The following is a 16,883-nucleotide window of genomic DNA, read 5'->3' as shown; positions in this document are numbered from 1 at the left end:
TACCTATCTTTGTGTCATCAGCAAATTTGGCAACCATCCCTTTAATCCCTTCATCCAAGTCATTTACATAAATTGTAAACAGTTGAGTCCCAGCACTCATCCCTGTAGCACACCATTCATCACATCCTGCCAACCTGAAAAAGAACCATTTATGCCTACTACTTCCTGTTAGCCAGCTAATCTTCTATCCCAAGCCAATATGTTTCCCCTTATACCAGGAACTTTTATTTTCCGCAATAACCTTTGATGTGGCACTTTATCAAATGCCTTCTGTAAATCTAAGTATAGTACATCCACCAGTTCCATTTGATCCACAGCAAATGTTACTTTCTCAAAGAACTCCAATAAGTTGCTAAACATGATTTCCCTTTCACAAAATCATGTTGATTCTGTCTGATGACCTTGAGCTTATCCAAGTGCCCTGCTATAACTTCTTTAATAATAGCTTCTAATATTTCCTTACGACAAATGTTAAGCTAAATGGCCTGTAGTTTCCTGCTTTCTGTCTCCCCAAATAGGGGTAGGTTTAGAAATAAAATCAAAATACTGCAGATGCTGAAGATCTGAAATACAAACAGAAAGCGCTGGAAAAACTCAGCAGGTCTGTCTGTGGAGACAGAAACAGCGTTAACATTTCGAGCCCAATATGGCTCTTCTTCTGAATGAATAAGTTCTGAAGAGGATTCATATTGGATTTGAAATGTTAACATCATTTCTCTCTCCAAAGATGCTGCCAGATCTGCTGTGTTTTTCTAACATTTTCTATCTCGATTTTGAAATAGTTGTTTGTTCTATTTTCCAGAATTCATAACAATCATTTCTCTGTAATAATTTACACTGCAGGCGTATCCTGGAAGATTAAATGGTGAACAACTTGCACAATTGAATGAAGGTTTACATTCTCACCATTAGTAATGGGGCTATCCTTTGTGCCTCCCTGCTTACTGGATCAAGAATGGCCACCACTTCATAAAAAGCTCCATCTTGAGGTTCTATCTTTACGACACTGCAGAACAAAAACAAATATTTTGACAATTTAGACAACATGATACTAGGAATACAACTTAGTTTAGGAAAGGTTCAGCTATTGAATCTGTTATTACCTTAACTGATCTTGAAGAAACTTGACATCCCTTCGAGATTCCACTTTAGGCATTGATGATAGAAGAGCATCTACCTTCATAAGTAGATCACTGCCACTTCAGAACAAGAGGAAGAAAATATAAGTTGTTTCCCAATTTTATTCTTGTTCAAAGAGTAATCAGTATGTCTGGAATCAACAGCCATTTTGTGATGCCATTATACAATTCCATATACAAGACATTTGCTTTCTCCAAGTGTACTTATTTCTGCAGTGGGATAACTGCTGGAATTCTGGGGAGGACAGAATCCAACCAGACAAAAGTGACATCAAGACAGAGGGATGCAGGCGAGGAAATGCCCACCTCCTCCTCTAATGAACATTGCTGCAGATCTGAGTAAGAAATGGAAATCCCTGCTCATAATTCTGGCCCATAATAGTATCATATCTGAGCTCCTGGGCATATGTGAATGGAAACAACAACAATAAGGACTGCCTGATACTTCAAGGATTGAAGCAGCAGGTATTTTGAGGTTTGCAGTAACGTGAGGTGAGGATCAGCAAACATTGCAAAAAGTTTGAGTAGAAAGTCTAAGTCAAAGCAGCAAGTTAAAGCGATAGAAGGAAAAAGAGCAAAGAAACTAAATTCAGTATTTATTTTAGTGAAAATTGGTAAAGTGACAAATGGTGCACGAATCAGCTGTTTTCTTATTCTCCTCGTAAACTCTCTAATGTATGCAATTTTAAGGCTGACAAAAGATTTAATTGAATACATGGAGTAATGTTTAAAAAGATAGTTTGAGCTGAAGAAATAAACTCCAACAGGAATATGCCGATCACCTTTCAGTCGAGGAATTCCTTGCATATGTTTACTGCTTTTCAAATAATTTGTAAGCTCAAAAATAATTGTCTCAGTTACTCTCAGTTAATTTACTGTCTCAGTAAAAAATGAGACACAATAATCCTTTTGGTATGCAACGGCTGTTACATGGGCAAATGCACCAGCCATTTTACAGCAATGAAATTCTATAAATGACAAGAATAATAACTGAACCACTGTATTTTCTTTGGTAGTATTGGGTGATAGAAAGTGTGAGTCAGGAAGTTTGTGGTCTTCCTTGAACTGCCATAAAATCTTTAACTTATGCAATTTGACATCTCAGGGGATGATATCTGACAATTAAGAACCTTCTCTGCAGTTTCAACTTAGATTTTAGCTTACACTGTAAGTACATTGGTTGGAATTTACAATGAGAATAACTGATTAGCATCCTTCCATCTGCGAGGGATGATGGGAATGCAGCCTCAGAACTTTGGCGGGGTCACATGAGATCATGTACTGCATTTCTTTCGATGGCTGAACAAGCTGATTAATGAAAGGCAAAGTCAGCCAGAAGTACCACGTATGAATAAAAGCTAAATACTGTGGGTGCTGGGAATCCAAAATAAAAACAGAAAAAGCTGGGAAAACTCAGCAGGTCTGGCCGCATCTGTGGAGAGAGAAACAGAGTTAATGTTTCCAGTCCATAGGACTTGTCTTCAGAGCTTCAGTGCCACACATGAAGTTGCCCTTTGCAATGGTCCAAACATAATGAACATGAGAGTGAAAAACGAGGCTGGCATGAAAGTGTGATGGCGGTGGGGTGTGGGTGGGGGATTCCCTCAGCCAGGAGTGCGATCCTTCGCACATGCGCACGAAAGAGCACACAGATCTCCCTGAGGATAAGTGCTGCCTCAGGGAGATCAACTCCAATTTAAAACTTTTAATGAACATGTTTAAAAATTTTCCCTGCCATGTCCCCTCATGTGACACTGTCACATGAGTTGGGACATGTCCATAAGTTTTATTGAAACCTTTCTTAAAAATTTACATACCCTCATGAAACCTCATCTCGCCCGTGGATGAGGTTTCATGCTTTTTTTGAAGCCTGCCAGGGCTCCCGGCCTGCCCACCAACCTTCACAACCTTAACTAGTTTTTTAATGGCCTCAACATCACCCCGCATCATTTTATGCGTCGGCGAGCGGGCCCCGACCCCGCTCGCCAACCGGAAGATCCTGCCCATAGAATCACAGGACTGATTTTAACTCTATGTGCGTGAATGGGTTTTCAGTGAGCTGAAATCTTGTCCAGAGTGTGATAGCACAGAGGGAGGCTATTTAGCCCATGAAGCCTGTGGAGGCTCTTTGAAAAACTTATCCAAATTGGTTCCACATCCTAGCTTAGTCTTCTTCAAGTATATAAATAATTTGTAATAATAAAAGTTCCTATGGAATCTGACTCCAACATGCTTTTAAGTAATGCATTTCAGGTTTTAATGTCTCTCTATGTGCAGAAATTTATTCCCAATTCCCCTCTACTTCTTTTGCTGATTATTTTAAATCTTTGACCTCTGGTTACTGACCAATGTACAAAGAACAAAGAAACGTACAGCACAGAAATAGGCCCTTTGACCCTCCAAGCCTGCGTCGATCATATTGCCCGTCAACTAAAACATTTTGCACTTCCAGGGTCCGTATCCCTCTATTCCCTTCCTATTCACGTATTTGTCAAGCTGCCTCTTAAACATCACTATCGTACCTGCTTCCACCACCTCCTCTGGCAGCGAATTACAGACACTCACTACCCTCTGTGTAAAAAAAGTTGCCCTGCACATCTCCTCTATAATTTTCTCCTCTCACTTTAAATCTATGTCCCCTAGTAATTGACTCTTCCACCCTGGGAAAAAGCTTCTGACTATCTACTCTGTCCATGCCACTCATAATTTTGTAAACTTCTATCAAGTTGCCCCTCAAACTCCTTCGCTCTAGTGAGAACAATCCGAGTTTCTCCAACCTCTCCTCATAGCTAAAAACCTCCAGACCAGGCAGCATCCTGGTAAACCTCCTCTGCACCCTCTCCAACGCCTCCATATTCTTCATGTCATGTGGTGACCAGAATTGCATGCAATATTCCAAGTGTGGCCTAACCAAGGTACTATACAGCTGCAGCATGACTTCCCAGCTTTTATACTCAATACCCCTGCCAATGAAGGCAAGCATGCCATATGCCTCCCTGACTACCTTATCCACCTGCGTTGCCACTTTCAGTGACCTGTGGACCTGTACACTCAGTTTCTGCCTGTCGATGCACTTAAGGGTTCTGCCATTTACTGTATAATTCCTGCCTGTATTAGACCTTCCAAAATGCATTATCTCGCACTTGTCCAGATTAAACTCCATCTGACATTTCTCCGCCCAAGTCTCCAACCGATCTATATCCCGTTGTATCCTTTGACAATCCTCTTCACTATCTGCAACTCCTCCAACCTTAGTGTCGTCTGCAAACTTACTAATTAGCCCAGTTACATTTTCCTCCAAATCATTTATGTATACTACAAACAGCAAAGGTCCCAGCACTGATCCCTGCAAAACTCCACTAGTCATAGCTCTCCATTCAGAAAAGCACCCTTCCACTGCTACCCTCTGTCTTCTATGACCAAGCCAATTCTGTATCCATCTTGCCAGCTCACCTCTGATTCCATGCAACTTTACCTTCTGTACCAGTCTGCCATGAGGGACCTTGTCAACGGCCTTACTGAAATCCATGTATATAACATCCACTGCCCTTCCATCGTCGATCATCTTTGTCACTTCCTCAAAAAACTCGATCAAGTTAGTGAGACATGACCTCCCCTTCACAAAACCATGCTGCCTCTCACTAATACACCCATTTGCTTCTAAATGGTAGTAAATCCTGTCACGAAGAATCTTCTCCAATAATTTCCCTACCACTGACGTAAGGCTCACCGGCCTGTAATTTCCTGGATTATCCCTGCTACCCTTCTTAAACAATGGAACAACATTGGCCATTCTCCAGTCCTCTGGGACCTCACCCGTAGCCAGTAAGGATACAAAGATTTCTGTCAAGGCCCCAGCAGTCTCCTCCCTTGCATCCCTCAGTTCTCTGGGATAGATCCCATCTGGCCCTGGGGACTTATCCACCTTAATATTCTTCAAGACGCCTAACACCTCCTCTTTTTTGATCTCAACATGATCTAGGCTATCTACACACTCTTTCCTAGACAAATCGACCGCTAAGTCCTTCTCTTTGGTGAATACTGATGAGAAGTACTCATATAGTATCTCTCCCTTTTCTTCTGGCTCCACACACAGATTCCCACCTCTATCCCTGAGTGGGCCCACCCTTTCCCTGGCTATCCTCTTGCTTTTTACATATGTATAAAAGGCCTTGGGATTTTCCTTAATCCTAGTTGCCAGTGACTTTTCATGACCCCATTTAGCCCTCCTGACTCCTTGCTTAAGTTTCTCCCTACTTTCTTTATATTCTCCACGGGCTTCATTTGTTCCCAGCCTTCTAGCCCTTATGAATGCTTCCCTTTTCTCATGTAGAGTCATAACGGCACAGAAGGTGGCTTTCAGCCTATTAAGTCCTTGCCGGCTCCCTGTAGAACAATCCAATCACTCCCATTCCTGCTCTACCCCATAGCCCTGCAAGTTTATTTCCCCTCAAGTGTCCATAAATTTCCTTTAGAAATCATTCCTCAACTCCAGTACCACAACTCTTGTAAGCAGCAAGTTCCAGGCCATGACCGTTTGCTGCATAAAAAAAGTTATTCCTCACATCCCTCTTTACCTTTCACCCAAAACTTTAATCTATGCCACCTAGCTCTTGCATGACTAGGTGATGGGACCAAATTTTCTTTCTCCATCTTATCTAAACCTGTCATAATCTTGTACATGTCCCCTCAATCTCCTTTTCTCCAAGGAGAACAATCCCAGCTAGTCCAACCTAACCTTGTAGCTAAAATCTCCTCTACACCCTCATATCTTTCCCTGGTCCCTGTTCCAAACAGAATATGAGATAATACTCAAATTGAGGTCTGACCAGAGCTTTAAAATGGGTCAGCATAACCTTCTTGATTTTGTAATCTCTTTGTGGTACCCTTACCTCATGATGTCCATCTTAGTTTTGAAATATTCCGTTTACAAAGCCTCAATAGCTTTGGGTGAGCTGGGTGAAGGGGTGGATGGAGAGGAGGTAGGGGGAGTGTAGGTAAGAGCTCTTCCTAACATCACCTCTGAACCGTCTACCTCTGATTTTAAGCCTCCTTATATGCTCCCTACTTCTAGACCTCCACATGAGGAAATAGTTCCTTTCTATGGATCCTACCACTCAATTATATTAAACACCTTAATTAGAATATCAGTTGGTCTTCTAAACTTGAGGAAGTATACATATGGTCCATGCAAACCATCTTCCAAATTTTATTCTTTTATACCTGTGATTCTGCTGAACTAGCAACTCATCCTCCACAAGGCCAATATATTATTCTTGAGGTTCAGTGTCCAGAACTGAATGTAGTACTCCAGGAACCGACCCTAACGTTGTCACCAAACCTGCTGACAAGGGTGGTGCTGTCTGGTGAGCCAACCTCTATGTTGCAGAGGCTGAATACCAATTCTTGGACACTACCTCCTATCTCTCCTGAGACCATGACCCCACAACTGAACATCAAGCCCTTGTCTCCAGGTCTATCACTGCCCTCATCTCCTCTGGAGATCTTCCTTCTATGGAGTCCAACCTCATAGTTTCCCAACACTAAACAGCTCACTTGTATCTTCTTCCCCAAGATGCGCAAATAGGGCTGTCCTCGTAGACCTATCGTTTCAACCTATTCCTGTCCCAAAAATGGATTTCTTCCTATCTCTCTTTTTTCTCCCCATGTTTAGTCTCTTCCCAACTACATCTATGATGCATCTGATGTTGTCGTTACTTTGACAACTTCCAAGTTCTTGGCCCTAACTCTCTCCCCTTGACGTTGGATGTTGAATCCCTATACACCTCTATGACCATTCTGATGAAGGGACAACCTGCCTAATTCATACCACAAAATTGGCTGATACAATTAGAATGCCAAGCTTTATGTCAATGCTTTAGGTGTTTCTGCTTGTGGTGTGGGATTTTTTGTAATATTTTCCGTATAATTATATCCTTTGTATAAAAGCATATTTTCAAAATCAATGATTTTTTGTTCTTGGCATATCAGCACAAATCTTTGAGATCCTTTTGTATTTTCAGTGACTATCAGCATCAGTTTTGAGAGGTGTTAGCAGTTTTACTTGTTTGTACTTTATTGCTGTATCACCAACAAAATGAACTAATTTTAGGAGTCAGGAGAATTTAGAAGGACAAACACACCTTTTAGAATCCACACCCATCTGTTTTATATGAACTTTAATCTTCTCCGATGAAGTACTGAGGGTGATCCTTTCCAGGAGGTTAAAATCTTCAGGATGGAACTCATCACTTAAATTGAAAGCACCCAAAATCTGAGAGTGTAAGTAACAAAATTATATTAGAAAATTTTATTAAACATTAATCTGTGATGGTCTCACATTATTCACACTTAAAAGTGGCTTACTTTTAACTAACATGGCAATTTAAAGCAGCTATAATGTATAAAACAGGTAACATAAAATTATAGTTTTCCTCCCAAGCACTGGGATGGAACAGCATGATAGTCTGGGGCCTGTGCCTGCCACAAAACAGTAGGTTTAAGTTTTAAATGAGTTCTGTCTTGCAACATTCTTGGCCAATTAGAGAGAAAAAAAATTTTGACACTTTAATAAAAAAAATACATAGCCATTATGCCATACCAATAATTCATGCCAGAATATGAAATTCTTCTGCTCAACTATCATTTAATTCACAATTGCCCAGAAATTGCCAGAAATATAATGATGAGTTTACAGTGTTCTTCATTATTAATTACCAAAAAAAATTTTCAAAAATTGTGGTGAAAAGAGTTCTGATTTCCTATAAACAACGGGACTATTTGTGCACCCCTACCTTTAGCCACAATAAAATAAGGAGATAATATTCTGAAGGCAGTGACATGGCTGAGGTAGTAAACATCTGACTTCACTACAGAAAAGGCTGCTGCAATGTAGAAGTAAAAGAGGAGGTAGTAGAGACATTGCACTTCATAAAATAGATGAAGAGGGGATAGTTGAAAGGTTGGTAGTGCTCAAAGTAGAAGAGTTACCTCCTTGGTTACCGAGGAAAGGGTCGAAATTATGAAGACTATGACAATAATCTTCTAGTCCACCTTAGATCCACCTCAGGCTTGGGCTGATAAGTGACAAGTAACATATGTGCCAGACAATTCAACAAGAGAGAATATAACCATCTTCCTTTGACACTATCCAGGACAAAGCAGCCTGCTTGATTGGCACCCCATTCACAAACATTCACTCCTGCCACCACCAACACACAATGGCAGCTGTGTGTACCATCTACAAGATGCACTGCAGGAACTCACCAAGCCTCCTCAGACAGCACCTTCCAAATCCATGATCACTACCAGCTAGAAGGACAAAGGCAGCAGACACATGGGAATACTACCACCTGGAAGTTGCCCTCCAAGCCACTCACCACCCTGACTTGGAAATATATTGCCGTTCCTTCACTGTCGCTGCGTCAAAATCCTGGAACTCCCTCACTAATAGTATTATGGGTGTACCTACAACACACGGGGCAGAAATTTCCCCCCATTGGGGTGGGGGGGGTGGTGGTTGTGTGGGTACAGGCGTGAACCCAATCGCCGCCTTCTTGAACCGCTATGGTCCACAGGAAGAATTTTCACCAATGTTAAAATGACGCGCGGTGTTGTTGGGCGGGTGTCCCGATGTCACAGTACCTCATTTAGATTTTCAGGTTGTGTGTCTGCCAAACTGTCAAAGGCCTATCAAGGTCATTTAAATAGTCATTAAAACAATTAACAGGGCTGCCCATCCAACCTTAAGCAGGTTATTGCTAAGCAAGTGCCGCTTGATAGTACTGTTGTTGACCCCTTCCAATACTTTACTGATGATGGAGAGTAGATTGATGGGGTGGTAATTGGGCGGGTTGGATTTGTCCCGCTTTTTGTGTATAGGACATACCTGGGCAATTTTCCACATAGCTGGGTAGATGCCAGTGTTGTAGCTGTACTGGAACAGCTTGGCTAGGGATGTGACATGTCTTGGAGCACAAGTCTTCAGTACTGTTGCCGGACTATTGTCAGGGCCCATAGCCTTTGCAGTATCCAGAGCCTTCAGCCTTTCTTGATATCATGTGGAGTGGATCGAACTGGCTGAAGACTGGCATCTGTGATCCTGGGGGCATCCAGAGGAAGCCAAGATGGATCAGCCACTCAGCACTTCTGGCTGAAGATTGTTGTGAATGCACTGCTGGGCTGGGCTCCTCCATCGTTGAGGATGGGGATATTTGTGGAGACTCCTCCTGCTCCAGTGAGTTTTTAATTGTCTATCACCATTCACGACTGGATGTGGCAGGACTGCAGAGCTTAGGTCTGATCCGTTGGTTGTGGGATCACTTAGCTCTGTCTATCATTTGCTTCTTACGCTGTTTGGCACACAAGTAGTCCTATGTTATAGCTTCACCAGGCAGACAGCTCATTTTTAGCTACGCCTGGTGCTGCTCCTGGCATGCCCTCCTGCACTCTGCATTGAACCAGGGTTGCTCCCCTGGCTTGATGGCATTGGTAGAGTGGGGGATATGCTGAGCTGTGACATTACAGATTGTGTTCCAGTACAATTCTGTTGCTGCTGATGGCCCACAGCGCCTCATGGATGCCCAGTCTTGAGTTGCTAGATCTGTTCGGAATCTGTCCCATTTAGCACGGTGGTAGTGCCACACAACTTAATGGAAGGCGGGATTTTGTCTCCACAATTACTGTGCAATGGTCACTCCTACCGATACTGTCATGCACAGATGCATCTGCGGCAGGCAGATTGGTGAGGATGAGGTCAAGTATGTTTTTCCCTCACCACCTGCCACAGACCCAGTCCAGCAGCTCTGTCATTTAGGACTCTGCCAGCTCGGTCAGTAGTGGCGCTACTGAGCCACTCTTGGTGATGGACATTGAAGTCCCCCACCCAGAGAACATTCTGTGCCCTTGCCACCCTCAGTACTTACTCCAAAAGATATTCAACATGGAGGAGCACTGATTCATTCATCCGGTTTCATTCCTTTTTTGTGTCTTTGTAGTGGTTTGTTACAACTGAGTGGCTCGCTAGGCAATTTCAGAGTCAACCACATTGCTGTGGGTCTGGAGCCACATGTAGGCCAGACCAGGCAAGGACAACAGATTTCCTTCCCTAAAGAACATTAGTGAACCAGATGGGTTTTTACAACAATCAACAATGGTTTCATGGTCATCATTGGACTTTTAATTCCAGATTTTTATTGAAGTCAAATTCCACCATCTGCCATGGCAGGATTCAAACCCAGTCCCCAATGCATTACCCTGATTATCTGGATTACTAGTCCAGCGACAATACCACTGCGCCATCTATGTGTGGAGATAGAAGATGTGGGTTTGGTTCTTAATGGGTACTTAGTTAATGCAGACACTGTAGTTATGGAGGAGAAGTGTGAACTTTTGGATGTGCTAAGTATAGGGAGAGAGGAAGTATTAAGTGGAAAAATCACCAGGGCCAGATGAAATGTACCCCAGGCTGTTAAAAGAAGCCAGGAAGGAAATAGCAGAAGATCTGCTATCATTTTCCAATCCTCACTGGACCAGATGTAGTGCTGGAGGATTGGAGATCTGCTAATATTGTAGCTGTATTTAAAAAGGAAGAGAGGCATAGACCGAACAATTACAGGGCAGTCAGTCTAACCTCGGTAGTGAGCAAATAGTTGGAATCAATTCTGAGAGAGAGCATAAGCTGTAACTTAAAAGGCATGGATTAATCAAGACAAAAACAGAATTACCTGGAAAAACTCAGCAGGTCTGGCAGCATCGGTGGAGAAGAAAAGAGTTGACGTTTCAAGTCCTCATGACCCTTGGATTAATCAAGGATAGTTTGCATGGATTTCTTAAGGGAAGGTCATATCTGACTAACTTGATTTAATTTTTAAGGAAGTAACAAGAGCATTGATGAGGTTAGTGCAGTTGATGTGGCTGACATGGATTTTAGCAAGGCTTTTGACAAGGTCCCACATGGCATATGGTTAAAAAAATAAAAGTCCATGGGATCTGGGGGAATGTAGCAAGCTAGATACAAAATTGGCTCAGTGGCAGGAAACAAGGGGTAGCTGTTCACGGGTGTTTTTGCGACTGGAAGGCTGTTTCCAGTAAGTTTCTGCAAGGCTTAGTACTGGGGCCCCTGCTTTTTGTAGCATATATTAACAATTTGGGCGTTAATGTAGGGGGAATGGTGAAATAGTTTTCAGACGACACAATAATTGGCTGTGTGGTTGATAGTGAGCAGACTGCAGCAAAATATCAATGGACTGGTCAAGTGGGCATAAAAGTGGCAAATGGAATTCAAAGCATAGAAATGTAAGGTGATGCATCTGGGGAAGTCAAACAAGGCAAAGCAATGCACAATTAATGGGAGGATACTGAAAGGTGCAGAGGAAGTGAGGAGCTTTGAAATAAGTGCCCACAGGCTCCTAAAGGTAACAGGACAGGTTGATAAGTTGGTTAAGAAGGCATTTGGAATCCTTTCCTTCATTAAACGAGGCATAGAGTATAAAAGCAGGGAGATTATGCTGGAACTATGTAAATCATTAGTTATGTCACGACTTGAGTAATGTGTGCCATTCTCATCACCTCATCACCAACAGAAAGGTTGTAATTGCATTACAGAGGGTACAAAGGAGATTTACGAGGAAGTTGCCAGGACTGGAAAATTGCAGCTATGAGGAATATTTGGAAAGGCTGGGTTGTTCCTCTTGGAACAGAGGAGGTTAAGGGGAGATTTGATTGAGATGTACAGATTGTGAGGATCCTGGATAGCATGAATGGGAAGGTCCTATTTACCTTTGTAGAGAGGGCAGTGACTAAGGGCATAGATTTAAAGTAGTTGGTAGAAGGATTCAGGGGATATGGGGAAACCTTTTTTTCACCTAAAGGATGGTAGGGGTCTGGAACTCACAGTCTGAAAGGGTGTTAGAGGCAGAAAACCTTATTTCATCAAAAAGGTGCCTGGATGCAGATCTAAAGCGGCATAACCCGCAGGGCTATGGACCAAATGCTGGAAAGTGGGATTAGGCTGGGTGGCTAGCTTTCTTAAGCTGCTGCATACACGATGGGTATGCGTCATAAACTTTCTATGATTCTATCTCTAATGTAAAACCACTAAGCCTGGGTATCACTTGTGATCAAGCATTTGAGATGGAAAAAAGTGATAACCATATTTTTATTAGAAGAAACTGCTGGTCTATGTAGTCCTGCCAAGTGTTGTGCATCAAGGGAGAATGTTTTTGGGGAAATAAAATTGAATATTGACAAGCTCTGTTGGTTAAACAATTTCTGTTGCTGTTTGCCCCTCCTAGTATTCAATGCACCTTGTTTCTCCTTTCTTCTGCTGTCATGGTATTTTTGTTGTGGTAGTTTTATGGTAGTTTTGGTCTTCTTATCTGAGGAAGGATGTTCTTGCCATAGAGGGAGTGCAGCAAAGGTTTACTGGGCTAATTCCTGGGATGGCAGGACTGACATATGAGGAGAGATTGAGTCGGTTAGGATTATATTCGCTGGAGTTCAGAAGAATGAGGTGGGATCTCATAGAAGCCTATAAAATTCTAACAGGACTACACAGGGTAGATGCAGGAAGGATGTTCCCGATGGTGGGGGAGTCCAGAACCAGGGGTCACAGTCTGAGGATATGGGGTAGACCATTTAGGACTGAGATGAGAAGAACGTTCTTCACCCAGAGAATGGTGAGCTTGTGGAATTCGCTACCACAGAAAGTAGTTGAGGCCAAAACATTGTATGTTTTCAAGGAGTTGGATATGGTTCTTGGGACAAAAGGGATCAAAGGATATGGGGAGAGATCGGGAGCAGGCTATTGAGTTGGATGGTTAGCCATGATCATAATGAATGGTGGAGCAGGCTCAAAGGGCCAAATGGCCTACTCCTTCATCTATTTTCTGTGAGTGTTTCTATGTATGGTATCCTTCTCCATGCCAAATTCTCTCATTTCTTTCTCTCTCTTAATCTTTTCTTCCCTTAATTAATGTTGTCTCTAAATTACCCTATCTCTTCTTTCTTCATTTGTGCCATTTCTTTCTCAAACCTTTTTTTTCATCGTTTCAGGAGACAAACCATTAAGTACAACAATCATGAGGTTTAAGATGTGACATTGACATCACTATGATACAAATATGGTGTGATCTGAAGGGCGAGACAAAAAGTCCAATTGTTGCGCACGTTGTTATTCTAGCAATTTCTGGGCCATTGTTCAGCTTCCTAAAAAAGCAGGCCAGTGCCACCGAAAGTTTAAAATATATTATGTGTTAACATGTGTAAATCATAACAAAATAAAACCAGAATCCATGCTAACACTACTTATGTAATGCACAGTCAACACAGTGATTAAGTTTGCTCTGGGAAACAATTTGAACCTTTGCCACAGGTGTGTGATATATTGAAGTTCATACATGCACTGAAGATTGCAGCAATGTTCAGGATCATGCAGCATGGCACTATGTCACTATTAGGTAGGGAAACGTATCATCAGGAATAAATAATAAAGTTTACACGCTCCATGCTTATGTAAAAAAAATGCAAATACATTGAAAGAACTCATGTATAATGGAGCAATTTAAACTTTTTTATAGAAAAATATATGTCTTCAGATAAGTAATTTTTTCAGAAATCTAAGGCACATTTTAATTGCCTGCCTTTTTTTTAAACAATAAAATGCTTACTTTTCATAACCCCTGGACAATTTTACAGTTAGACTACTTTTCCCTCTTTCTCTTGCCCTCTATCCCTACAAACAGATTAACACAGAAATCAGCATTATGATTTGTCATCAGTGTAATTTCTGGTGTTAAGACTCCAATAAAGAATAATTTTTGATTAATGAGATCATAAGGCTTATTCTGCCTCAGTGTATCCACTTCATTCACACATCTTGTAAAATGAAGTGTCAAAGGATATAACAGTAAACCCTGTGGTTAAATCCCAAATAATCAACATCCTATTTCAAGGAACTGGCAAAATACATACCACAGATAACTAATGACATCCTAGTTACAAATAGCTTAGAATTCCGATTGTTTTGATTATTATGGAATTACAGATGGGGGCCATTCAGCCTGCCATGCCTGTGCTGGCCCTCTGAAGGAACAATTCATCCAGTGGTGTTCCTTTGCCTTTTCCCTGTAGCCCTGCAATTCTTTACCTTTCAGATAAAGATCCAATTCCCTTTTGAAATCCTCAATTGACCCGACCTCTACCACACTATGAGGCAGCGTATTCCCAATTCTAACCACTCACTGAGTGAAAAAAAAATTCTTGATGTCACCATTGCTTCTTTTGCCAATTATCTTAAATCCTTCCCCTGTAGTTCTCAATCATTCCACCAATGGAGACAATTTCTTCCCATCTACTCAGTCCAGGCCCCTCATGCTTTTGTATACCTCTGTCAAATCTCAATCTTCTTTTCTCCAAAAATAATGGTCTCAACTTGTCCAAACTTTCTACATAACTGAAATTCCTCATCCTTGGAAACATTCTTGTGAATCTTTTCTGCACTCGCAAAAATGCCTTCACATCATTTCAAAAGTGTGATGCCCAGAGCTGGACAAAATACTCTAATTTAGGTCAAATTAGTGTTTATTATGCAGTATCAACATAACTTTCTTGCTTTTGTATCCTAAGCCCCTAATGATAAAGCCCAGAATACCATATTAGCCTCTCTCTCAAGCTGTCCTCCCACCTTCATTAATTTACGTACATATACACCCAAGGCCCTGTGCACCTGCATCCTCTTTGGAATTGTACCCTTTATTTTCCATTGTCTCTCTGCATTCTTCCTACCACATTGAATCACTTCACACTTCTCTGCATTAAATTTCATCTTCCACTTGTCCACACATTTCACCAGCCTGTCTATGTTCTTTTGAAGTTGAATATTGCCTCACCACTCACAATACTTCCAAGTTTTGTGTCATCCACAAATATTGAAATTGTGGTTTGAATGCCAAGGTCTCGGCCATTAACGTATATCATGAAGAGCAGGGGCCCGAACACCAATCCCTGGGGAACTCCAATTCTATTCTGTGTTTCCTGCCACTCAGCCAATTTCACATCCATGTCGCCAGTGATCGTTTTATTCCATGAGCTACAGATTTGCTCACAAGTCTGTTGTACGAAATGCCTTCTGGAAGTCCATACATACCACATCAACAGCATTGCCCTCATCAACCTCTCTGTTACCTCATCAAAAAACTTAAGCAACCACGATTTTTCCTTAACAAATCCATACTGGCTTTTCTTAATTGACCCATATTTTCCCAAATAATTATTAATTTTGTCCTGAATTATCGTTTCCAAAAATGGATGTAACATTTGCGATTCTCCAGTCTTCTGGAACCACCCTGAATCTGTGGAAGATGGAAAATTATGGCTAGTGCCTCCGCAATTTCCACTCTCATTTTTTCCGTATCCTTAGATGCATCTCATCTGGTCCTGGGTTCTTTATCAACTTTTATTGAAACAGCCTATTCAATACCTCCTCATCACTCTTAAACCCTTCACATATCTGAATTACCCCCTCTTTTATCTGTACAGCATCTTCTTCCTTGGTAAAGAGATGCAAAATATTCATTTAATACCTCAGCCATGACCCTGCCTCGATGCATAAATCTACTTTTTGGTCCCTACTTGGCCTCACTCTTCCTCTTACTATACTTTGACTATTTACATGCCAATAAAAGAGTTCTGGATTCCCTTTTATTGTAAGGTAGAGTGAAAGAAACCATATTTTTTTGTGCATATTGTATCATCGAGGAATGCTGTCACAAGCATTTATTTTGTATTGTTTGTGGTGCAAAAAATGTCAAGCACAATAATTACAGAGGCAATTAAACCATCCAAACACACACTGAGCATTAGTCACCAGCTAGACACATGGCTGAATTATGCAGTGGTCCCCGTTAAAGAAGGGCAGACAGTCGGGAAGATAACAGTGTCACATGAGCTGGGGCATGTTTGTGAAGTTTGGAAAATTTATTTATTTGTTTTATAAAAGCTTCAGGAACCCTCATGCCGCCCGTGGATGAGGTTTCCTGAAAAACACGAAGGCTGCTTGGGCTCTTCGCCTGCCCCCCAACCTTAAGGTTGGACGGGCAGCGTTCTTAAGCAGTTTAGTTACTTTCTTAATGGCCTTAATAGGTCGTTGATATTTCAGTGGGTGCACAGCTGCCTCTGGCACAAGTTCAAAATATTGAGATGACGCACAATGATGTCGGGACGCATGCCCAACGTGACTGCGCATCATTTCACGCGTCAGGGTGTCAGGCCCGCCCCCACACGCTAACCTTGTGTGCTCTCAGTGCCTTTGAGATGGGGCTGGCCCACCTATCTCTTCAGCATCTGTGTCCAGTGACGCTGTGCTCCTGAAGGGTGCAGGTGCTGAAGCCTGACGAAGGATCAGGTGCATTTAAAGTTTCATGGCTGTGTCTCCGTGATATGACGCTGATCACAGAGCGCAAGCAAGCTGTCATCACCACAAGGTGTCAGACATTCACAGAGGCAAAGTGAAGATCTATGGAGTATACTCACTACACGTCAGCAGCATCCTCATGGAATCTTGCAACTATTAGGGCCTCCACTGCGTCTCCATGACCTGAGCCTGAGCACTGAGGGTATGTGCGCTGCGATCAGCCACATAGGAGTCAAATGTTCACAGGTGCAAGGTGAGGATGCCAGGACTGTCCTCACTGCATCTGATAGACTCATAGATGTTTACATAATGGAAAGAGGCCATTCGGTCAA

The 16,883-nt window shown here is 42.0% G+C and overlaps 1 protein-coding gene across 4 annotated transcripts in view; it reads right to left on the bottom strand.

Moving 5' to 3' along the window:
* uggt2 (UDP-glucose glycoprotein glucosyltransferase 2) overlaps window positions 1-16,883 on the bottom strand; it is a 437,193-nt gene that overhangs the window by 147,254 nt on the left and 273,056 nt on the right. For all 4 annotated transcript variants that reach the window (XM_041199272.1, XM_041199273.1, XM_041199274.1 and 1 more), the window contains exons 24-26: window positions 7,283-7,413; window positions 1,104-1,199; window positions 907-1,006 (exon numbers count right to left, since the gene is read on the bottom strand). In XM_041199272.1, the coding sequence (XP_041055206.1) occupies window positions 907-1,006; window positions 1,104-1,199; window positions 7,283-7,413 (327 nt within the window). The remainder of the gene's footprint in view (window positions 1-906; window positions 1,007-1,103; window positions 1,200-7,282; window positions 7,414-16,883) is intronic.

This window comes from Carcharodon carcharias, chromosome 11 (genome assembly GCF_017639515.1).
Source record: "Carcharodon carcharias isolate sCarCar2 chromosome 11, sCarCar2.pri, whole genome shotgun sequence".
NCBI classification, from domain to species: domain Eukaryota; kingdom Metazoa; phylum Chordata; class Chondrichthyes; order Lamniformes; family Lamnidae; genus Carcharodon; species Carcharodon carcharias.
This window is presented reverse-complemented; position numbering and strand designations above follow the sequence as displayed.